The sequence below is a fragment of the Ailuropoda melanoleuca genome, chromosome 16 (assembly GCF_002007445.2).
Source record: "Ailuropoda melanoleuca isolate Jingjing chromosome 16, ASM200744v2, whole genome shotgun sequence".
Classification (NCBI taxonomy): Eukaryota; Metazoa; Chordata; class Mammalia; order Carnivora; family Ursidae; genus Ailuropoda; species Ailuropoda melanoleuca.
Genome location: NC_048233.1, coordinates 52,250,516 through 52,273,849, shown reverse-complemented (window position 1 = coordinate 52,273,849; position 23,334 = coordinate 52,250,516). Strand labels below are relative to the sequence as shown.

Genomic DNA, 23,334 nt, shown 5'->3' with positions numbered 1-23,334 from the left:
CTCTCTGCAAAGTTTGATCCTTTGCCTTCTCAGATCCAATTAGAGTTGGCAGGACTAAACCAGTCTTGTGGTACCTTTTTGTTTGCTTGTTTTTGGTAAATATTTCCAAAGTAATCCACAAAAACAGTCCCATCAGAGGGGTAGGCTGGGGAGGGGGAAGGGAGAACCAGAAAGATAGGGGACAAGAAAGGGGCAGAGAGCCCTCCTCAGACCATCAGCACCCCCTCCGGCCCTTCTTCTCAGAGTATCAAGAGGGTCATTGTATCAGGAAAAGCAAGCTGGGGTTAAGCATCTGCCTTCGGCTCAGGGCGTGATCCCAGCGTTACGGGATCAAGCCCCACATCAGGCTCTTCCGCTATGAGCCTGCTTCTTCCTCTCCCACTCCCCCTGCTTGTGTTCCCTCCTCTCTCTGGCTGTCTCTATCTCTGTCGAAAAAAAAAAAAATCTTTAAAAAAAAAAAAAAAAAGAAAAGCAAGCTGGTACCCACGCTTCCCAAGCACAACACATTATCAAGTAAACTGTCAACACACGAGACAGAAACACTCTATTCTTCCGGGAGATTTCGGTGTTCCGTGCCCCTTGTCCAGCTCGTCCCCTTCTGGGTCTCCACTGTAAGTCCTCAATCCCCAATGTAAAACCCGCTCTTACCCACAACCTGGATAATCTGAGCCAGGAGGACGCCGTCCGTCACATCTTGCTGGAGGTCCTTGATGAGACGTTTGTGGCCCGATTTGGCTAAATAATGATTGGCCCAGTCCGTATAGATCTGCAAAAAAGCAAACAGGCAACTTGAGACACCTACTCAGACCCCGTCCCCGCGTTGGAGGCAGCTGCTGGGGCCTGCGCAGCAGTCACCGTCCCGCCACGGCGCTGTCCTGGGCCAGCCAGCGCCATTAACATGCAGAGCCTCGTGCGGAGGGGCCATTCAGCTACCCAGAGCTAGGCTTTTGCCTATTGAGAGATCTGCCATCGAGGCGCGGGGAAAAGCTAAAGAAAGCTTCAAAGCATGCAAAGGCCTGAATGGGACGGGGACACAGAACTAAACAGTGTGCTCCAGACGGCTTTGAGAGGAGGTGGCTCTAAATGCAAGAGAAGCCTCCCCCCCTCCCGCCGCCACCACCCCCTCTTCCCATCTTTTTCTGTTTATTGAGAAAACGTATGGGGAGGTTACCACCCAACAGGCATCTTTTAATGGGCCATTTCAGGGTAAGGAGGGCTATTGAGTTAGCGAAGCTCTCAGGAGCCTGGGTCCCTTGTAAAGAGGCCAAGTACGCAAACACAGAGCCCTTCAATTACTCGTGTGTGAGCGGCGTTATTGACGACCTTGCCATCAGCTCAAATGTAATCGGTTTAATTTAAAAGCCCAGCATAATTTCCACTGTTGGGATTCCGTGACTAATAACAATTTAAAAAACCCAGCAAATTCCAACAGATTTAAACACAGCACTGGTGTGCACAGCTGTGAAAGGCAGAGGCTGGGTCACCCGTGGGATCAGGACAACAGACCCCTGCTCCTCTCCGTCACAGGCCTGCTCCTCTGTCCCCACGAGAGAATCTTTTCTTTCAAAACAGGCCTATAAGCACAAGAAAACTCACCTGAAAACTTTCACCCGAACTGAAATAAGCCAAATAACAAACAAAATTAGAAACCTCATCAATTTTGAGTGCTGGGTTCCATGACAGAATCCTAGATTCCTCTTCCCTCCAGCGAGGGGACATGTAGGCCCCATATAGCAGCACATGTGGGGGGACATGTAGGCCCCTTATAGCAGCACATGTGGGGGGACATGTAGGCCCCTTATAGCAGCACCTTTCTCCCCGCTACAGTGATGCGAACACGTGATGGCTCCAAGAGAACACTCCACCTCGAGCGGTCCAGATCCTAGTAGCGACAGGTTCACGTGCTAACTCACACGATGCTCCGCCAAAATGACGGAGGTGATCGCTGTATCCCAGCAGGCCTGCTCTGAGATCTTGTGTGTGACCCCCAGAGCAGTGGGAGCCCTACCCTCACCCCGGCTCTGCCCCACTCTGTTCTTGCAACAGGCCCAGAGTAATCTCGCACAGTGGGGCACTGGCCCTCCAGGCTCACTGAATGGGGACAGCGGCCAGGACCTGCACTCGCAAAGTAGGACCCTTCTGGGAGGCTCTTCCACCTGGAACGGTGAAAGCCTCATCCCAAGATGGCACAAGGCAGAGCTGCACTTTCCACTTCGTCAAGAGCTGAGAACAGACACCCCCATCTCCTCCCATCCCCCAACCTCGAATCTTGGTTCTCCACTGCAGAGACCCACAGCCAAAGAGGCACACGGCAGGGTGGGGTTAGTCCACAATGGGGCTCAGGAAGTGGGGGCAGTGGAGTGGGATGATAAGGAGGGGAGCTTTGGGATCAATGCACCTGCTTTAAATCTTAGTTGCCACGATGCCAATTACCTCTGTACCCTCTGACCCAGTGTCCTTGTTTATAAGATGGGGATAATACTATCTACATCACCGGGCTATTATGAAGATGAAATGAGCTCACATATATAAAAGGACACAGAGTCAGCCACCATGCTTACTTTTCCTGGAGCACAGCTCTAATCCTATCACCTGCTCAAAGAGCCATCAACGCACCACACTCCCATTGGATTAAATTCAGACTTTTTACACTGCTATTCAAGGCCCTCTGATCCACCCACTCTTCCCCAGACCGTGTCCAACCCTTGTGGTGGAGGCAGTGTATGTGGAAGTTAAGAGGATGGGCTTTCGAAATGACAGGCTGAAGTTGGCCCTTGGCTCTGGGCAAGTGAATTTCTATGAACTTTTCTGTATCTCAGTTTCACCTTCCATAAAATGGGGATTATACCAAATGTCTTATAAAACAGCCTGGTAATCCGTGACCCAGGCCAAACCCAGCTGACCATATGTTTTTGTAAACAAAGCTCTACTGGAACACAGCCACACTCACATGTCATCTTTAGCTGCTCTCATGCCACAGTGGCACAGCTGAGTAGTTGTGACAGAGAGCTTTTGGCCCACAAAGGTTCAAGTATTTACTATCTAGCTCTTTGCAGAAAAGATTGGCCAGTCTATTACAAGGACTGAATGGCATAATAGGCCTACCTACCAAATGCTCAGTAGTCATAATTACCATCACCTTCAGGAAAACCCAATCTCACAGTTCCCCACCTCTGAATTCATGCCACCCTGTCTGCCTGACTACCTCCACCTGGCGTCACCCAGCAAGGCTCAGTTCCTAGGTCAGTCCCTCCATGAAGTCACTCTGGAGTTCCCCACTGTACCCTGAGCTGCACATGCGGCAGAGACTGTAGATAACGCAGACACTGGCACCACCTTCCTACCCTTCCCACCAGATGCGGGCAGAGACCGTGTCCCGCCCATCTTTGCCCCTCAGTAGTACCCCCCCAAGGTGGGTACACGGCAATCAGTAAGTACATGGTTGCCAGATTGAATGGAGAGAAAGAGGGCAAATCTCCGGGAAACTGATTACATTTGAGATAAGTAAGAATGTAGGCTCTCAGTGAATCCTCAAACCAGAATCTCAATCTCTATTGATTCAAAGAGGAAGGGACAGAGAAAATAAATCACTCCATGGCTCAAGCTCATTAATCAGGACCCATCCAACAAGAATCATTAATTATCTGGAGTTTCCCCTCCCCTCTCCTCTCCCCAGCTCTCAACTTTTTAAAAAAGTCACAAGAAAACACATTTATTGTAAGAATTCATTTTCAGGGGCCATGCTAAGCATGGACATAATTCAGCCCATCTCTCTCACTTGCTCTTTCAGTGGCTCATGCAATGAGCGCCATTCTTTCAAGGGGCACCCTTGGAAAATCAACTCACAATATCCGTAGTCAAAAACTCCATCGGATTTGGCAACTCGCAAAAATGTAGCAGTGTGTGTCTCAAAGACACTAAGCAAGGGCTAAAGTGTGCACAGCGTCTTGTCCAAGCTTCAGGGTCCAGAATCGATTGCTCCAGAGCCTCCCCATCCCCACAGTTCTAGACACTGGGGTCTGCTGACGCTCCTGCCCCGGAGCCCACTGATCCTTGTTCTGTGAACTTCTAGTAGCAATGGACAAGAAAAAGAACCCCAGAGTAGGAAAGAATACAACACCGTTCCCACCTCCGTCTCCAAACCCGATCATTCTAGAGCAAAGCTCTAGAATGACTTCCCACTAGTATGTGAGGAGCCTTTCCCACTCTGATCCTTCATTTCACTGTCTGCCTCTCTCCCCACCCCCTCTAACAGGGGAATGGGTACTTCAGAAGCGCTCACTGAGGGAGAGAAGCTGCTGTCAAAGGCTTGAAGAGATAAAAGGGGGAAGGAAGGTGATGACAGCTGAGGGGTGAATTCGTTTTGATTCACTTATTACCCCTGACAGAATTTCAAGGAGTGCGTCATTTGTTTGCTTATAACTCCACATCATTCCGTATCACAGAGGCTGCAATCAAAGAGGGAAAATTTTGACAGATCAATTGAAGTAAGAAACCTGATTATTAGTTGTAACAAGAAAACCGATAATAATTGCACTCTGTTAAGTCAACGGGGATAAGAATGTTGCTAAATTTATCCTGCAATTAGCGCTCAAGGAAGGGGCGGGGGTAGCCTTCTAAGAAACCCAAGAACGATTTCACAAAGCAACTGCGCCAAAAGCTGGTGCCATTCACAACTCGGCCACGAATCCAGACCCGTATGCTGGACAGCCGGATGGATCCCGAAGGCAGCAGAGGCATGAGGATAGACTTTCCAGGAGAAAGAGAATAAAATGGATCTCTTAGAAGGAAGTGCCAGTGTGGAGATTAAAGAGAACCCGTCATGGAGCCTCGGAAATGGTTTACAGTCAATCCGTTGTAAAGGCAATGCTACCGTTTGGCCTCCATTCAAGAGGTCTGGCTCCAGGCTTCGGCCACGGCCTCAATCAGTATTTCCATGGCTAATGGTATGTGGTTAAATGGCTAAGTTCTGATGGCTCTGAACTCTAAAAATGATACTGTCACAACATATAGAGTGTTCACCCAGTACCTGAACACCGCAAAGAACGATTATTCAATGACTAACAATTTTTAAGAAAATCAAAATGCACCATCTGTTCTCAAGGGCAAAGCTGGACACACATTCAGCGCTGAATCTCCAGCATCTTGCAAGGAGCGTGGTCCCCTACTCCCCACGTGCAGCCCCAGGTCCACATAACTTTCTAACTGCATGGGATGGGGGAGGGGCATCAAAGTAGCTGCTGGCTCCTTTTCCAACTCCCCCTCTCTCAGTGGAGACCCCCGCTTTGTTTAAAACCACTGCCTCGACAAAACCACTGCCTCGACACAACCACTCAAATAGGGGAGATGGTGTCCCCCACTCATGGGAGAAAGAGGTGGAGCACAGAGAAGTCAATCTTTTGCTCAAGATCACACAGAACAGCAGGGCCCGGGATGGGCCCGTGGCCCCGCTCCCTGGTTTCTGTGGTTAAGAGTCCAGTTCTGCTCAGCATCCTTGGTGCTCACGACAAGCCCACCCTGAAGGGCAAGGACTCTCCTTCCACCCCCTCTTTGCCATCTGGTGCATGACTCAGATCATTTGTGGGTTTTCCATCAACCGCGGTAATCACAACAGCAGCGTGTCTCTAGTCTCCTGCGCTGGCACGGACCAGGGCGGTGATCTGGCTCTGCCTCTTACCAGCTGGGTGGCCGTGGCGAGTCACGCCCCCACTGAGCATCTGTGTCCCTCACTTGTGCGGCGGGAATGTACAGGGATGCTTTATGAACCACATGAGAGCATGTATGTAAGTGGTGAACCCACATAGTATTAAATAAGAGGTGGTTATTAATATTCAAATTAATAAACACTGGGCTATCTAAGTTTGGAGGAGTAAGTCATCCTAGATTGCTGAAAGTTTATACTTCTGAAAACCACACATATTTAGCTATTCCATTGGGAATCTTTCCTAAATGGATTATTATGATCCCTGCTTTTAAAATTAACCCAATTTTACTTTTCTTGATGGCCCACAGACATCACTATGAATAATGGTGTTTTGATGCATATAAGGATGCCCTTAGGGCCTGTTGAGTCTTCCTTAAAAGATCCCAGAGTCCCTTAAAATTGGGTATAAAGTTACTGTTCAAGCAAGAACCTTGAAGAGACTTCTCCATCAACAAATATACACGAGTAGAAGGATTCTGTGGCACACCTTTGAGCTGTTCCAAGGTTCAGCAGGAAAGGCTTTTTGGCCGGTCTCCAGACAGGCAAGGTTGATAGAAAGCTGGGCTCCAGGAGCACTGAGTGAGCCATGACCCGGTTCTACATCCCCCACCTGAGCACATGCAGAACAGTACTGACAACTCAACCCTCAACATACATGTAACATACATGTAGCATGGGTAACATGCACTTCTTTATACCAAGGAATATACATCCTTCTCTGGAGCCAGAAGACAGGAGCATGGGGAGGGAGGAGCCCACTGCTGGATTTCTTTGCTCAGCATTTCTATCTTCTTCCACATCCTGGCACCATCCTTACTTCTACCTGAACGCTGAATGTCAAGGCAAGATAAATTGCTTCTGAGCCACATGCATACCTTGACGCATTAAGCCAACACTGTCTGACCACCCCGTGCTGGGTTTTGCTTGTGCCGTAGTCTTGTGTAGGATAGTAACTCCCATCTGTCAAACGTCTACGACGAATCAAGTAAAAGGACACCTTCTAGAATCAGACCACTTTTGCTCCAACCATGCCTCAACCGCTTCCTGGCAGTTATCCTGGGCAAAAATACTCAAACCATCCGAGCTAATTTTCCTCATCTGTAAAATGGATCAACCACCTATTCAGGGTATTCTGAGGTTGAAACGAGACGATCTAACGATGCCTGGCACATAGTACATATGTTGGCCACGATTCGAACTACCACGAAGATGATCACCAACATTGTGAGCTTTGCAAATGATTCCTTTCGTGCCCCACTTACTTGGAGGGAGATTTCATTTCCCCCACTCAACAGATGAGAAAGCTGAGGCTCTGAGAGCTGAAATGACTCTCCCAATGTCACAGGAAATGGATGCAGGGTTTAAAAGCAGTGACTCTGGCTCCTAGGAATGCCAGACTGCTACTGAGAGGCCCCCACAGGAACCACAGTCCGCAGGTCAAGAGTGCTGGCAGTGTGGGAAAAGCGGCAAGACAGCAAGGCTTACCCTGTCATGGCCATTACAGTGTCACACTCTCCGGCCCCTGGGAACAGAGCTGGCCGCTTGTCACTCAGGACCCACAGATCTAAGAGAGGGGCTGACACTTTCCCATGTCACCTAAGCACAAAGCAAACATGACTTCACAGCAGTGTCACGATGGTAAAAACTGAAACGCCAACAGAACACATTATCATCGCGTGGCTGTCTCCGAATGGGGAAATGCTCAGCAGTCAGGTGCCCCCGTTCTTCCAGACTGGAGGAGGGCAAGGCTGGCCTGGGACGCTGTGCGGCAGATCCAAGGGCCAGGCCTGGGAACAGGCCCACAGCCGTACAACAGTGGCATTGTCTGTCAGGAGCACGGGCAAGCCACAGGTGGGTGTGTGCACAGCCACTCCAGACGTTTTGAAACGGTGGTTTCAGAAAAATAAACCAGGCTGGTGAACGTGCTGGGAGGGACTGGGGCAATCTTGAGGAGGAGCACCCATCATAAGAAGCATGTGCAAAGTGCTTTTGGATCCAAGAAGAAGGAACCAGTAACTCCATGTTTGGGGTAAAAAGCTAACAGAAGGGGACACCCCACTTGACCCAGGAAGCCTGGCCCCACAGCTCCCATGTTTCACAACAGCAACATGTGTATCCAAGTCTCCCCTGGGCCTCCCTGGAAAGTCAAATAATGCCACGTAAGAACCAAGACCGGAACGCTTACTGGGCACCTCAGAGCCAAACCGGGTCCCCTCTGCAGGACTTCCTCTCACCCACGGCAGCCTCAGCAGCAGGGTCAGAGCCACATTCAACCACGAGTCTGGTGGCTCCAAGAAAGCCTAGGGTCTGAGCCCACCTGAAAGTTCTCCAGTATTTTCTCTCCCTTCCCATGTTCATTAGTTACTAACTAACTACACATGCTCTTCTGCTGTGGCTACGAGGGGACTCAGGCCCTTCCCGGAGGCTGGGGCAGCTGCCACAGACACTCTTGTTGACAGCAGACATCCCCAAACTCCACAAGAGCTGTTCAGAGATGCCCAGCAGGGCAGCTGCACCAGAGGAGCCAACGACCACCTCAGTGAGGATTCGGGCCTCTCTCCAGTCTGTTCATAAATGGACCTGTGGTGTAGTAGCCTCTGTCTGTCCCCCAAGCCTCCACAGTCCCCTCATCTGCAGACCGCAGGTAAAGGGGTACCAGAGACGGTGCTTCCCGGCCTCCCCATCCAGCCCAAAGGCCTCAGCTCCGCTCAACAGGCACAGCCCCCCAGGACTTCTGGCCCCACCAGGCCCAGCCAAGCCCTCAGAGTCCTGCGTGAGTTCTCACGCCTCCGTTTCCTCTTCCCAGGATTGCGTGGATAGCCAGTGGACAGGAGACCTCTAGAACCCCACACGTGCTTGGACACAGAGCACACCCAGGCTCTGTGACTGTGGGCAAACCACCTCTCTCCGAGCCTCAGCTTCCTCTTCTGGGAAATGGACTATTCAGCTGCCACCTACTGTTAAGGACTATTGTCTCTGTGAGAGAGACGTGTTTCTAACATGCTTAGCACAGTGCCTCGGAATGTTCGTTTCCTTTCCTGCCTCGTCTCCAGGCCCCCAGCTGCAGATCCCTCTGATCCGCTGCTCACACACAGGCTCCAAGCGACACTAACTTCAGTCGCTGGTGGGTTGGGCTTTGCTGGTCAGGCATGTCCTCCCTCATCCCCTCCACTTAGCGGGATGTTCCCTTCTCCTGGAAACCAAACGCGACCGCCAGCCTCCTTGGAAATCCTGGGGTCTTCACACTGCAAAGATCCCATGTGCCAGCTCGCCAAACCCTACACTCTACGCGCACGTCGTCTGCTCTGTGAGCAGTGCCATCACTCCCCTACTGCCTGGCAAATGCCTATTCGGGGATCCCAAAACCTGGGGCCCAGGGTCAATCCCTGTAAAGCCATTCCCACCCCACTTTTTACCCCAAACATGGAGCTACTGGTTCCTTCTTCTTGGATCCAAAAGCGCTTTGCACATGCTTCTTATGATGGCCATTCTAACTATCTAGTCACCTTTCTCCAGTCAGGAGCTTCCCCAGAGTGGAGAACAAGTTCTGTACATCTTTGAAACACTAGCACAATGCCTGACGCACCGCGGGGGTTTTGTAAACAGGCACGTATTGACTTAACGGAGGGTAGATGGGTGGGTGAACGGAAGCAAGCTGAAGGGACAGACTGGTGAATGTTCAGATGGGTGGACATATGGATGGGTGGGTAGGAGAAAAGATAGGTGAATGATTATATGGGGAGATGAATGGACAGATGGGTAGATATGATGGATGAATAAATCTGTTCCCCTTCACTGCCTGGATTATAAAGTCCATGAAATCACCATGGTGTCTCCCGTAGCTTTTAGATCAGTCAGAGCACAAGGTGCAGAACGGGAACTGGTAGGGGATGTTCTGCTGAGACGATTTCCAGGAGCAAAGTAGCAGGACCCACTTGACGGTGGGCATTTAAGTGCTATTTAACAAGATACAAACACACACACACAAAACACAAGATGGTCCACTGCAGTAGGCTTGTACAGGCTCAGGAGAGTTGATGGCTCAATTTTAGAGGAATTTGCAAGCTGGTTGTTAAAATAGCCCTTATTTATAAGGAAATATCAGAAAGAGAAATTAGGAAAACAATACCATTTACAATTGCTTCCGAAAGAATAAAATACTTACGAATAAATTTAAACACCAAGGTGAAAAGACGTGCATACTGAAAACTACAAGACATTAATGAAAAAAACCAAAAAAGAGGGGCGCCTGGGTGGCTCAGTCAGTTAAGCGCCCAACTCTTGGTCTTGGTTCAGGCCATGATCTCGGGGTCCTGGGATCCAGCCCACATAAGGCTCCTCGCTGGGCATGGAGTCTGCTTGAGATTCTTTCCCTCTGCCCTTTTCCGCCCCATCTGCTCTTCCCCTGCCCCTCGTGCTCTCCCTAAAATAAATAAAATCTTAAGTAATTGAAAAAGACATAAATGGAAAGATATTCCATGCTCATGGATTGGAAAGATACTGTTAAAATGTCGATATTACCCAAAGCAATAGACACATTCAATGCAATTGCTATCAAAATCCAAATGACATTTTTCGCAGAACTAGAACAATGCCAAAATTTGTATGGAACCACACAAGACCCTGAATAGCCAAAGCAATCTTGAGAAAGAACAAAGCTGGAGGCATCACACAGTCTGACTTCAGACTACATCACAAAGCTAGACTAATCAAAACAGTATGGTATCAGCATAAAAACAGACATTTGACAGCCACATGCAAAAGGATGAAACTGGACCACTGTCACACCAGACACAAAAAGTAGCTCAAAATGGATTAAAGATTTGAACGTAAGACCTGAAACCATAAAAGTCCTAGAAGAAAACAAGGAGGTAAGCTCCTTGCCGTAGGAGCTTGAATTGGACACCAAAGTGAAGGCAACAAAAGCAAAAACAAATGCGGACTCATAGATAGAACAGAACTGGTGAGGAGGTGAGGGGAAAGGGGGTAAACAGGTGAAGAAGGATCAAGAAATATAAGCTTTCACTTAAATAAGTCATGAGATATAAAGTACCTCGTGAGGAATATAGTCAATAATAGTGTATTAACTTTGTATGGTGTCAGTTGACTAGACTTAACTGCGGTGATCATTTTGCAGTGTACACAAACACTGAATCACTATGTTGTCCACCTGAAACTAATATTGTATGTGCATTACCCCTTGATAAAAAAATAAACAAGTGGACTACATTAAACTAAAAGGCTTCTGCACAAAGAAAACCATCAACAAAAAGGTAACTTACTGAATGGGAGGAAATTTTTGTTTACAAATCATATATCTCATAAGGGGCTAATATCCAAAATCTATTAAGAACCCATAAAACTCAATAACAAAAACAAAAAAATGAATCTGATTAAATACCAGGCAGAAGATCTGAACAGACGTTTTTCCAAAGACGACATGCAGATGGCCAACAGGTACTTGAAAAGATGCTTATCATCATTAACCAACAGGGGACTGCAAATCAAAACCACAATGAGAGCTCACCTCACACCTGTTAGAACAGCTTTTATCAAAACACAAGAAATAACAAGTTCTGGTGAGGATGTGGAAAAAAGGGAACACGTGTGCACTGTTGGTGGGAATGTAAATTGGTGCAGCCAATTTACTGGGAAAACAGCATGGAAGTTCCTCAAAAAATTAAAAATAGAAATACCCTATGATCCAGCAATTCCACATCTGGGTATTTATTGGAACAAAACAAAAACACTAACTTGAAATGATATATGCACCCCCATGTTCACTTCAACATTATTTACAATAGTCAAGATACGGAAACAAGCTAAGTGTCCATCAATGGATAAATGGATAAAGAAACGGGGATAGACACGTAGGAGTATTATTCAGCAACAAAAAAGAATGAAATTTTGCCATTTGTTATAACATGGATGGACCTCGAGGGCATTATGCTAAGTCAAATAAGTCAGACAGAGAAAGACAAATACCAGATCATCTCTCTCTCTTATATGTGTAATCTTAAACAAGCTCACAGAAAGAATTGATCGGTGTTTGCCAGAGATTTGGGGGCGGGGGAGGGGAAGAATGGGTGACCTAGTTTTGTTTGGTTTAAATAAATCAAAGAATAAAATACTAGACAAAGACTGGGTTTTCATCTTTGGGCAGTTTTTTAGTTGTCCAACTTCGCATTACCAAATTGACCTGAAAGTATTCAAAATATTCTCTGAAAGGATTAATATGATCTCCAGGATAAGATATGTGTAGTCTCTCTCCCGCGTTCTTTTATGGGGTGATCCTGAATCCCCAAAGACCACTTTATCCACAATTACAGAATCGGTCATTTTAAAAAAAACTGTGGTGATCTGATACAATCCTAAATTTATAGTGGAAATGAGGCCAATTGAAATTGAATAATTTTTATATTATCCCCAACCCTAAATATATGGCACTGTATGTTCCTAAAAATAAATAGGTAGGCAAGACATTCATGAGGCCATAACTTATTTTTAAAAAATGCATGAAGCAAAAATGTAGCTCTTGTGTATCTTTCAGCTTAACTTGGAAAGCCGAACAGTCTGAAAAGCATTTACAATTGTTTAAGTAAAATTCCTTTTCCAATTTTCCTAAGTTTAATTGACGTACCACAACCTGCATATACTTGAAGTGTGCAACTGGATGAGTTCCAACCGATATACACCCATGAAACCATTACTACAATCAAGGTAACAAACATTTCTCCCAGCCCCAAGAACTTCCTTGCGTAGATTATAAAATCTATCCTCCACTCTACTGCAGTTGCAAAGCTAACACTGACCTGCTTTATGTCATTACAGATTCATTTGGGCTTTCTAGAACTATTGTATAGGTTTTTGAAAAATTATATAAAACAATTACATTTCCTAAAGGTGGTACTACTCAGAACTCATCACTTCCTATTTTATGACATTTTGCTATTGTTTAAGCTCTTGCCGTTACTTACGTCTATTAGACCTGTAGGAAGGAAACAGGGTATAACGGTGTACTATAGCACATCTCTTCCCAACTCTATTCAGAGTGGACGTGTTGGTAGATTAAAGTCGGCCCTGGTAGAAGGAGTCACCCCAGAAATCACCAAGTGGTACGCAGCAGGATTTTTTCCCTTGGAAAATCAATTGTTAATGCCACTGGGCATATACAGGTGAGACTGGGGGAAAATGATGTTACTTATTCCCACCCTCGCCTCCCCCCAAGGAAGTTTCTTTCTTACGCAGAATAATGAGCCCAGGATGCAAATGTAGGGGAGTGGCGACTGAGCCGAAATGCTTTGCATGAGAAAAAGTGAATTTGAGGAAAGGAAGAGGAGATTTGGAGCCCAGGAGACTGGGCAGTGGAGAGGCTGTGCATGGGAGGAGGAAGACGCCGAGGAGGCAAAAATCAGGAGGCATTTCTAGAAGCTGTTCACAATCAAAAAGCTCCCCTTTGAAATCTTCAATAAAATCTATACTATTACGGTGCTTTCTAGGGCAAGTGGAATCGTTCCGAGGAAGGCCAAGAGGTGCCAAGTCCTGCCTCCTAGGGGGTGAAGGGACGGGAAGGAGTGAGCCACAGCCAAGGTTAGGTTACTCCCGGGAAAGAGTGAGGACGTTTAACCACAGGGCCAAGTGGGTAAGCGGTGAGGTCATGGTGTCCCTTTGCAGCACCTCACGGGGAATTTGTCATGGGGCACCTGCTCAAGGAATACTGGCTGAAAGGCTGTCTTGGCTGCTTCATCCCTCCTCCCGCACAGGCCTCCTGGGCTTCGGTGAAGGTCTCCCTAACATATATGGTGCACAGCTGCCTAGCTCCTCCTGCCCCCCCCACCCCCGCCGCAGCTGAAGGTGTCCCAGCTGGCCCTGCTCACAGTGGTCTCCCTGCTCCCCCTTCCCAGACATCGGGGCTGACTGGGTCTCAGCCTGACCCAGGTGCTCAAAACTCGCCTGACTCTCCTTTCACTCCATCAGGCTTGCTAGGTCCCAGGCAAGCAGCTTTGCCAGGGACGCCTGGTGAGAGTCACGGTTCCCAGCGCACATTTACATCTCCACTGGAATCCTCAAAGCTTTAAAGGCCAGAGATTGAGGTTCAAGTTAATATAATCACTCTGGCAAACTTGAGAGAGAGAGAGGGTGCCTTTTTTTTTTTTTTTTTTAACAGTAAAAAGGTTTGTTGCTTTCATTTGGATTTCTTAGGGCCAATCCCGGGCCACTGCAGGTGAGTGGCTATTTAATCTGTAGCTTGCTTATTAAAATTCACAACGCCCAATACAAACCATGTGCGTGCTTGTTGATTACTTAAGGATGCTCCCTTGCCCAGGAGGCCTGAGCAGTGGGTGACAGTTTAAGGATTAACCCTGGGTCAGGTTTCTTGAGAAGATTACAGAGCAGCCTGATTTATCTGGGAGAAGCCATCCAGGGAGGACCCCAAGCATGGGTACAGGCAGTCCCCCTTTCCTGCAGGAAGGGCTGTGGTTGAAGGCAGAGCAAAAGCAAGGTGGTGGGGTCCTCTTTTAGTTTCACCTAGAAAAAGAGGGAGGTGGAAGACCTTAGGTAGGGGTCCTGGGAGGTAAATGGAGCAGGTCCCGTCATCCGCCCCCTCGCTCCTGCCACCAAGCAGGTTTATGGTTGGTACACTAAGGGCAACTTCCAGGAACGTCTCTGTATTTTGTGACAGGGAGAAAATGTTGTACACTGGCTGCAAGCGTGAAGTCAGGTCAAACCCTTGTTGAAAACAAGACAATGGGCTCAAAATGGAGTCACTTATGCTAAGACCCACATCACCAGACTGACTTAATTACAGTTGTGCCTCTCCCAGAAAAGGCATCTCCAACCAGCCAGTCAGGAATCCCCTGATCAGCACTCGTTAGGTAATCTGCCCAATAAACTTCCTTGATCCCACTCCCTCTACCTATAACAGTCTTTCATTTAGTAAAGCTCCTGTGGGACCCTTTCCATCTGCTAGACTGGACACAGTCCGATTCTAATCAGCTTTTTGTTCAAATAAGCTCTAAAGATGTTTAATAGGCCTCAGTTGGTCTTTTAACACCCTGGCTTCACCTCTTAACGTAGACAGGTCCAGGTAAGTCACCTCTGTTCAAGCTCAGCTGCTTCTTCTGTAAAATGGAGATCATCACAGTACCTAGCATAAACTTAGACTAGGGATCAAAGGAGGGGGAAAAATGAAGCATCTGTGAGTACACACAGGTGCTCAACGAAGAGTAAAGAAGGTCCAGGTACTCAAGCCACCGGGCCCAGGGGAGCCTTAGAAGGTCTGACATCATCACAGATGGTCACAGCTACATCCCACTGGGCAGAGTGCTGGCCAAGACACAGCAGGGCCATTTGTGGGAAAGATACACAGGCTTTAAAATATCTGGAGGGCCGGCAGTTCCCAGCAGTGGCTGGCATTGCCCTGCCCTGGGAGACGCTGCCCTGCTCCTTCCTTTCTCAGCAACTGCATGGCCAAGAGACTTGGCCACCGTAGGAATGGCCGTTATGCCTCGGGTCCTTCTCTGAGCCCAGATGTCAGAGCACTCAGGCCTGGGGCATGTCAGGTTTCTTGTGTTTTGTATTTTTATAATAGGCCTTTACTAACAAGACTACCAGATACCAAGTTGGCACCCCGGAAAGAAGGGGTGTCTGCCCTACCCTGGGGGACAACTTGGCCCAGAGCACAAAGACACTATTTATTCTATAAAGTCCTGGAAGAAAGCCTCAATTGACTCATCTCAAGATGAATAAAGTCCTAATGACAACAACAGGGCCCCCGGCCTCCCATCTGCTGTGCTTACAAATGGTAAAGCTCTTTCACAGACATCATCTCATCTGAGCCACACCACATTCTTCCCATTTTATGGATGGGAAAAGGGGGAGCTCAGCTGGACAAAAGTTAGCATCAGCACTGCAGCCCAGGTACTCAAACTCAGTCCAGCCATCTCGCGGGGTTGCACGGCAGCTATGAAAACCAGACCAGGTCACTGGATGGCCAGGACAGGGAGGAAGTTCTAGGACGAAAATGGAGAGTCTTTTCTTCCAGAGAAAATAGAAATTGGAGGCCGGTGTCTATCCAGGTTCAGCAGGAGATGGAAATCCCTGTGCAGTCTGTGAGATGTGTTCGTCAAAGCTCGGAACACATAGCGTAGCTTCCTCCTACTGAAATGTCTATTTTTAACATCCTACCTCAAAAGGAATCTCTTCCACAGGGCAGGGAGTCTAGATCCTGGAGCGAAAAAATAATAATAACCCAAAGACGTCCCCATTAATCGCGCTTTGCCTGGGTAGTGTTAGACATCTAAAGCAGAAGACACACCAGTGTCCAGTATCCCAGCAGCCTTCCGCCTTTAATGGTCCAACATGCCGGAGGAGGGAGGCAACAAGAGGATGAAAATATTCAGAGAGCTCAGTGGAATGGTTCACCTGGAAAATGGCCTCAGAAACACGCCAAAGGTAGCTTTCTGCAGTGAGTTTTCCTGCATCGCTTACACTATTCATACAGCGTGCATACTCCTGCAGGTAAGGGCAATGCTGAATATCTGCTCACCTAAGCACCTGTTTTGGGGGCTTAAACATTTTACAATGAACCACTCCAAAGTCAGTTAGACACAGCAATCATTAAGCAAAGAGGAGAAGTACGCTCCGCCCTGGAAAATAAACCCTTCCTAAACCTTGTAACATGAATGGTGCCAAGGACGTTGTGGGGGAGGGGAGGGAAGATACACCACCTTGTTTTTTACAAACTAAGCAACCACATCACAGTGACCATTCTGATTGTCAAACCAGAGCGCCACTCCAGCATCAGGACTGCCATTAGCCCCAGTGTTACAAGGACCCCAGGGCTGAAGGTGAAGGAGGCATAAAGGAAAAGAAATCTCGCCTTTTGGCTCTGTGTGGCAAGCTCTCACACTGATGCCTCACAGTGAGGGGCAAGCCACAGAGGCAGCTACTGGCTAGTTTGAAAGATCCCACGAAGGGGGGGCCCGGCCAGGGGTGGGAGAGGTCAGCAGCGCCCTTCCTGGGCCTCACGGGACGAGAAGTGGCTTCAAGTAGCCCCGGAACAAATCCTTTCTACAGTAAAGCCCTCTAGAATACGCCCCCTTATATCTCTGCAAACCCTTAACAGAGGTCAATCTTTCTCCCCACTTGCACCTGCTGAGGCCCACAGTTGACAAAACATACCACACCTGTTGGCTTATGCAATTGTATTTTTTAAGGCCATCAACAACTTCCAGACAAATCCTCTCTACCTGCTCTAAAAATACACCACTGGGCCCTCACGGGCTGGCGGGGAGCTAAGCAAAGCATTCGACAATTGAAAGGCCCCCCCAGAGCCCTTGTGGTCCCGCCCGGCAGAGAAAACCTGGAACCATATATGTTTATACCAGCCTGATTCAAACAAATGTCATCGGCCCTCCCCAGAGACCTGGCCAGCACCCGTCAACGTTGCTTACCAGTTTGTAATGGTCGCAGGAGTCCCGACTCTGGCCCCGGGCCGGAACCCACAAGTTGATGCTTATAGGCATGGTTCGACCCACGGCCGCGCACTCTGGGGCAGCCAGCAGGCTGCACCCCCTCCAGGCGTCTAGTTCAAAGCACTGTGGAGGCGTGTGAAGCCTCGAAGGTTAATTTTAGCTGAAGTCACGCTCCCGCTGTGGTCAGATTTTCTTACCCAGGCCACCTCGTGAATAGCGGCAGCTTAGGTTACCCCTCTGGCCCTCAGCCCTGACTGCAGAGCAGCAATTCTTCCCCGTCCATCTCCCCCACCACGTTCCCCTTGCCCTCCAAAATAACCTGCCTCTTGTGCTTACATTGTCACGACACGCTCGAGGGAAATAAATCACCGCTCCTTTGGCTGTCCGGGGCACACAAGCCTGGGGGATCGCTCCCCACTCGCCCACACTTGGCAGAGGCCGAGCAGGGCAGCTGGAGGCCACAGGGCTGCGCAAACGTCCCTTCAGCCAGCCGGTGGCTGCGGGGGCCACACAGGAGCAGAAGCCCGATGTGCTTTCATCTTCTCAAGTGGGGTCCTGACCACCTCTGTCTGTGCCTGGTGCCTCCACGCGTCTCATCGGTTGCCTGACACTCTCTCTCAGAGTGAGGAACAACAGTGCCCATCCCGTCCTCCCCTTTCTCTGAAAGGCTGATGAAGGACAGGAATCTGCCTGTTTCCACCCAAAAGTCTCACTCCTGCAAAGCAGGAGGGTGTGAACCTTCATTTGGCCTCACCGAGGTTTTGAAAAGGCTATCTGGTCGCCCACCTGGCTGTGGGTTCCAGATCTCAGCACATGGACGATGGTAGATACAGGAAGAAGGTCGCTAGAAGCAGGTCATTTCAGGCCTCGTGTAGTGCCAACTTGGTGATCATGAAGGGCAACTGAGCAGACTGGTCTGTACAAGGGTTGGTTGCCTGCCTGAGGGAATTCTGGTCTGCTCTTGAGATGGCCTTTTTCCATGTGGACAGGACGGTGGAAAGGCTATGGAACAATTAAATCCAAAGCGGACTCCTGTGACCTCCCAAGAAATCCCACAGCCTCTAACCTTGCAAGCGAAATGCTAGTGTGCGGTGTTTGAAATAGGCGTTACCACCTCACGCAGAAACTGCTCTTGTAGGATGCCGTGGAGTGCCTTTGCCCCACCTGAGGTCTACCTGTTTCATTCCCCTGGCATCCTTGGCCTCTCCTTCGTAACACTCACTATGCTTGTGAGGATTTCATTCATTCAAGTGTTTACTGAGCATGGACTCCGTAGCAGGTAGTTTTCTAGACTCGGACGACTGAACAGTAAATAAGAGACAGCTCTCGTGTGGCTTTGATACTATTGAGGATGAGGGGTGGGAGAGAGAGACAAAACGGCAAGAAACTAACAAGCAAGCTAATACCCGAGAATGATAAATACCACGAAGAAAATGCAATAGAGAGTGAGTGGCAAGGGGTGGAAGAATACTGTGGTAGGGAAATCAAGACCGGCCTCTCTAAGGAGATGACATTTGAATAGAGATCTAACTGGTAAGAAGAGGACAACCATGCAAAGACGAAAGGCAGTGGTTCTCCCAGAGCCATATCAGCGTCACATGGGAACCTGCTAGAATGCAGACTCTCAGAACTCACTCCAGATCTCCTGAATCCAAAATGATGAGGGTGGGCCCCAGCAGTCAGGTTTGAACAAACTCCCTGGGTGATTCTCACACAGACTACAGTTTGGGACCCACTGATCTAAGGGAAGAACATTCCAGATGCAGGACTCTATAAACAATAGGGATCTATGGTTTTGCTCACCTTTAGAAGCCTCAGCCACTAGCCCAGAGCCTACCACATGGCAGGAATCCAATATATAATTCTGACCGCTAGCCAGGCTTTGAGTCCAAGCTCCTAGAACCCAGATAAAAATCACAGAAAGACATACATTGCAAAAATATTATATTCAGGGGCACCTGGGTGGCATGGTCGGTTAAACGTCTGACTCTTGGTTTTGGCTCAGGTCGTGATCTCAGTGTCGCGATATCAGTGTTGTGAGATCGAGCCCTGCGTCGGGCTCCACACCCAGTGTGGAGTCTGCTTGAGATTCTTTCTCCCTCTCACCCTGCCTTTCCTGCTCCTGCTCTCTTTCTCTCTAAAATACATTTAAAAATCTTTTAAAAAATGTTGTGTTCATAAAACTCCAGCGAAAGCACCCACAAAGGAAGCGAAGGAGGTCATTTTGAATGCAGGTGGCCAGTGGGAAGCTTTCTGTAGTGCCTGGAACTGCCAGCCGCTGAGACTGACTTTTCCCAATCTAATAAAACTTGGCATCACAAAGTTGGCAATTAGATTTCCTGTAAAAGGCTAAATGCGGTGGCCTTCTGCTTCCTGATTCTGAAACTCAGTAAGAAAGGCATTAGTGTGTGGCAGCTGGGGTAATCATTTAATTGATCTTTTCCACCCATAGAAGCCTCCCTTCCCTGCTCCAACCCACTGAATTGTAAATCAATGTCACCTTCATTGTGAGCATGAAAAGGGAGGAAAAAACACAGCTCTCCCCAAACCAAATTGGAGTAAATTTCCTAATGGGGCCTTGGTGAGAGTCTAAATGGGTGCTGCCATTTCTCCCCCTCTGGCCTCCTCCTGGGCCACACACACAGCTCCATCAAGGCCGGTGGCGGCTCCAATGACATGCAAAGCAGGAAACAAGGGGCTTCCTAGGGTAGGATCGCCATAACAGAAAGGGCTCGGATTCTGTGGTCAGCCAGACCAGATTCCAATCCCCAAACTGACAATATTTCAGAAGCACGTAGAAAGGTGTTGGGAATGTAGGAAGGGGCCTATAAATCATATTTATTTTCCTTTTCCTCATTATTGCTGTGTATCATTTCATTCACTGATCTAGCAAATACTTACAGGGCCTATGCACTATGCACCCTTACTGGGGGTTATAGAGCAATGAGCCTAACAGACGTGGGGCTTACTGTCTGGAGGGAATGACAGACATGAATCACAGAATGTCAAATAAAGACAGAAAAAGATGACAGAGGACAATTGTGACAAATGCTATAAAGATGCGTCCATGGCACCGTGAGCCAATAGTGGGATTATTCAACCTATCCAGCTTATTAAAATACAGATGCCCAGGCCCCAAGTGAGCATCAACATCAACCTCGGGACATGGGTCCTGGCACAGGTGTGTTTAACAAGCTTCACAGAGGTTTCTCACTGTTGGAGTTGGGGTTACAGGCAAACGGGGGCGGGGGAGGGGGAGCCGGAATGATCCATGTGGTAACTGATCAGAGTTGGAAACACTGTATAAATTATAAGCTACGTTTATAAACTAAATGATAATACAGTTTATCAGTATAAACTATACACTGATTTCTTAGTATATAAGTACAAACTCGTGTTTAGTTTCTCTTGAAGTAATATTTATAGACATGTGTATTACATGGATTAGTACACACATTTATTTCCTTGTTCTGCCAACTGAAAAGGTCTAAAAACAATGACACCCTAGTAGCAACCAGCACACTCAGTGCCCATACCTTGGTTTCTAATACCATTAGCTAATATAAGGAACCAGGGATCCTCAGGGAAACTGCTGATTCTCAGACTGAGACAGGAAATATTCAAGACAGGTCTGGAGCAGTTATAGTGCCAGAGAGCAAGGATGTGTGCCCACACCAAGACACACTGATGGGAGTGTGTCAAAGAGACACAGGAGCTAACTGCAAGAGCTCCCAGTGGCCAAAGCTAGAACAATGTGAGCAACAAAGTAGCATTGGATTACAACCCAAAGTATCAAACAAATATCCATGAGTCCATACTGGTATAAGTTAAGTGACTGAATCAATCAATAAATGGGGAGAATTAAAAAAATCTCCCGTGCAGGGGCGCCTGGGTGGCACAGCGGTTGGGCGTCTGCCTTCAGCTCAGGGCGTGATCCCGGCGTTATGGGATCGAGCCCCACATTCAGGCTCCTCTGCTATGAGCCTGCTTCTTCCTCTCCCACTCCCCCTGCTTGTGTTCCCTCTCTCACTGGCTGTCTCTATCTCTGTCAAATTAATAAATAAAATCTTTAAAAAAAAAAAAATCTCCCGTGCAAAAAGGATTCCAAATCATGTATGTAGATATTTTGTTCTTAAGGAAGTGGAGTGTGAACGGCCACTCCTTCAGTGTGGGCTGCACAGAGAACAGTATGGAAAGGGGACAATGAGTAACTTTATAAGAGTGAAACCTGACAAGCTCCAGGTCGGCCAGATGGTCCAGATGAGCCTCAGCAGGGAAAAGTCATGAGGATGGCACGTGCCCCTGATAGGGTACAATGAAAACGGCACTCAGCTTCTGTGGTTCTTCCCTCCAAAACCCACAGTCCCGGTCTACTCATGAGAAAAGCATGAGACAAATCTCAGTGGGGCAGGGGGAGCACGCTACAAAATACCTGACCCGTACTCTGCAAAACTGTCAAGGGCATCAAAACAAGGGATGTTTGGGAAACTGCCACAGCCAAGAGGAACCTAAGGAGATAGGACACCCAAACCTAACATGGCATCCTGGGTGGGATCCTGGAACAAAGTTCCTTAGATTAAAAAAAAAAAANATTAAAAAAAAAAAAAAAAAAAAAGCTAAGGAAATCTGAGTAAAGCGTACACATTATGATAATTTTTAAGTATTGGTTCATTAATTGTGGCAAATTTGTTAACAGGAGGAGAAACTGGATGTGGAGAGAATGGGAGCTCTTGGGCGATCTGCACACCTTCTCGGACAATTTACATCTATGGCAAAATTACAAGTCTCCTTGCTAACACAAAACACAAAGCTCCACAACTCATGCCAGGATGCAGCCAGGTGTGAACACTGAACTCTTAAATACCCCCCTGGGTAGGAAGGGCATTGGGCCATTTCAAGAGCGGGACGCATTGCCTGAAGTTCGATTTGTGGTCACAAAACGTCAGAAACCGCATTCACTTGTATATGCACACACACAGCACACATGGATATATGTATAAGTTTATACTCTAGTGACCCCGTACCAGCAGCTCTTACAGCATGGGTGAAACTCCTGGAATGCTCATTAGTAACTGTGAAGGATCAAAGGGCTAAACAAAAGAGAAGCCATTCAAAACTCCAGGTTTGGCTTTGATCCTTTCAAAAGAGCCATGAAAAGAACTGTGTATGCCCGAAGAATAAGTGTGGGGACTCTCCCAGTCAACAACCCAGAGCCCCATCTCAAAAGATCCTATTTGTTCTTAAAGATTTTGCATTTGATTCTTCCTCACCTTGAAGAGAAGGAATCAAAATGTCTGAGGCTCCCCCAAATTAACCAGCTCAAAAGTGATGGAAGACACCAGAATTNACCAGCTCAAAAGTGATGGGAGACACGAATTAATAAAGTAAGTTAGAAAAGACCAGATTCCAAGAGCTTTAGTAGAGTACAAATGTCTCCAAAATGAATTTAGTAATTGCCCACGGTCTGAAGATTTTTCAGGAACATTTTTAAAATCTCCCATGTACTTGGAAACGTAAGCCAGCTTTTACCAGCAATAGGTGGCAGCATTTCTGTTCTCTTGGCCACATTCTATATAATTTACTATTAATAGACAATTAGAATACAAGGGTTTTTCAAGATCCTACCACCTCTTTTGCTTTCCATTAAAGGATAAACTTTCTCTACAAATTGCTTTTACCAGAGACAAAATCACATCTTTTGAGGAAAAAAAAAGAAAAAAAGAAAGTGACAAATTAATTTCCCCAAACATAATAAAACTAATTTCATCATGTTGTCCCGGCCATCTGCTTCGTAGATGCAAGTCTAACTGCATTTTCTACTGCCCGATAACTTGCTTAACTCAGTTAAGCAAGTGGCCCTGCTTTTGTGAACAGTTCTGCGCGAGACCTTCCCCTGGTGATTTCTACACCAGGACCGGCTGAGCCAGAAGCGTTTCTCCACGGAGGAGCGGTGATGCAGCCCCTTTCCAGCTGGCTGTCCTTCCATGAATGAAGTTTTAAAGAAGCCAGCTACAATGGCCAGAGCTTTAGCTGAACTGGGTGGGGTAATGGGTACCACGGAGCACCTCCTGGTCTCTGACTGGTCCCATTGTCCTCCTGAGAAATCAGAGGTCCACCGAGGTTAAAACACTTGCTTAAGTTCTCAGAACCAAC

General features: G+C 47.7%; 1 protein-coding gene across 8 annotated transcripts in view; it reads right to left on the bottom strand.

Moving 5' to 3' along the window:
- The window catches only part of NAV2 (neuron navigator 2), a 385,459-nt gene that overhangs the window by 265,130 nt on the left and 96,995 nt on the right, over positions 1-23,334 (bottom strand). For all 8 annotated transcript variants that reach the window (XM_034646084.1, XM_034646086.1, XM_034646085.1 and 5 more), the window contains exon 2: positions 649-766. In XM_034646084.1, the coding sequence (XP_034501975.1) occupies positions 649-766 (118 nt within the window). The remainder of the gene's footprint in view (positions 1-648; positions 767-23,334) is intronic.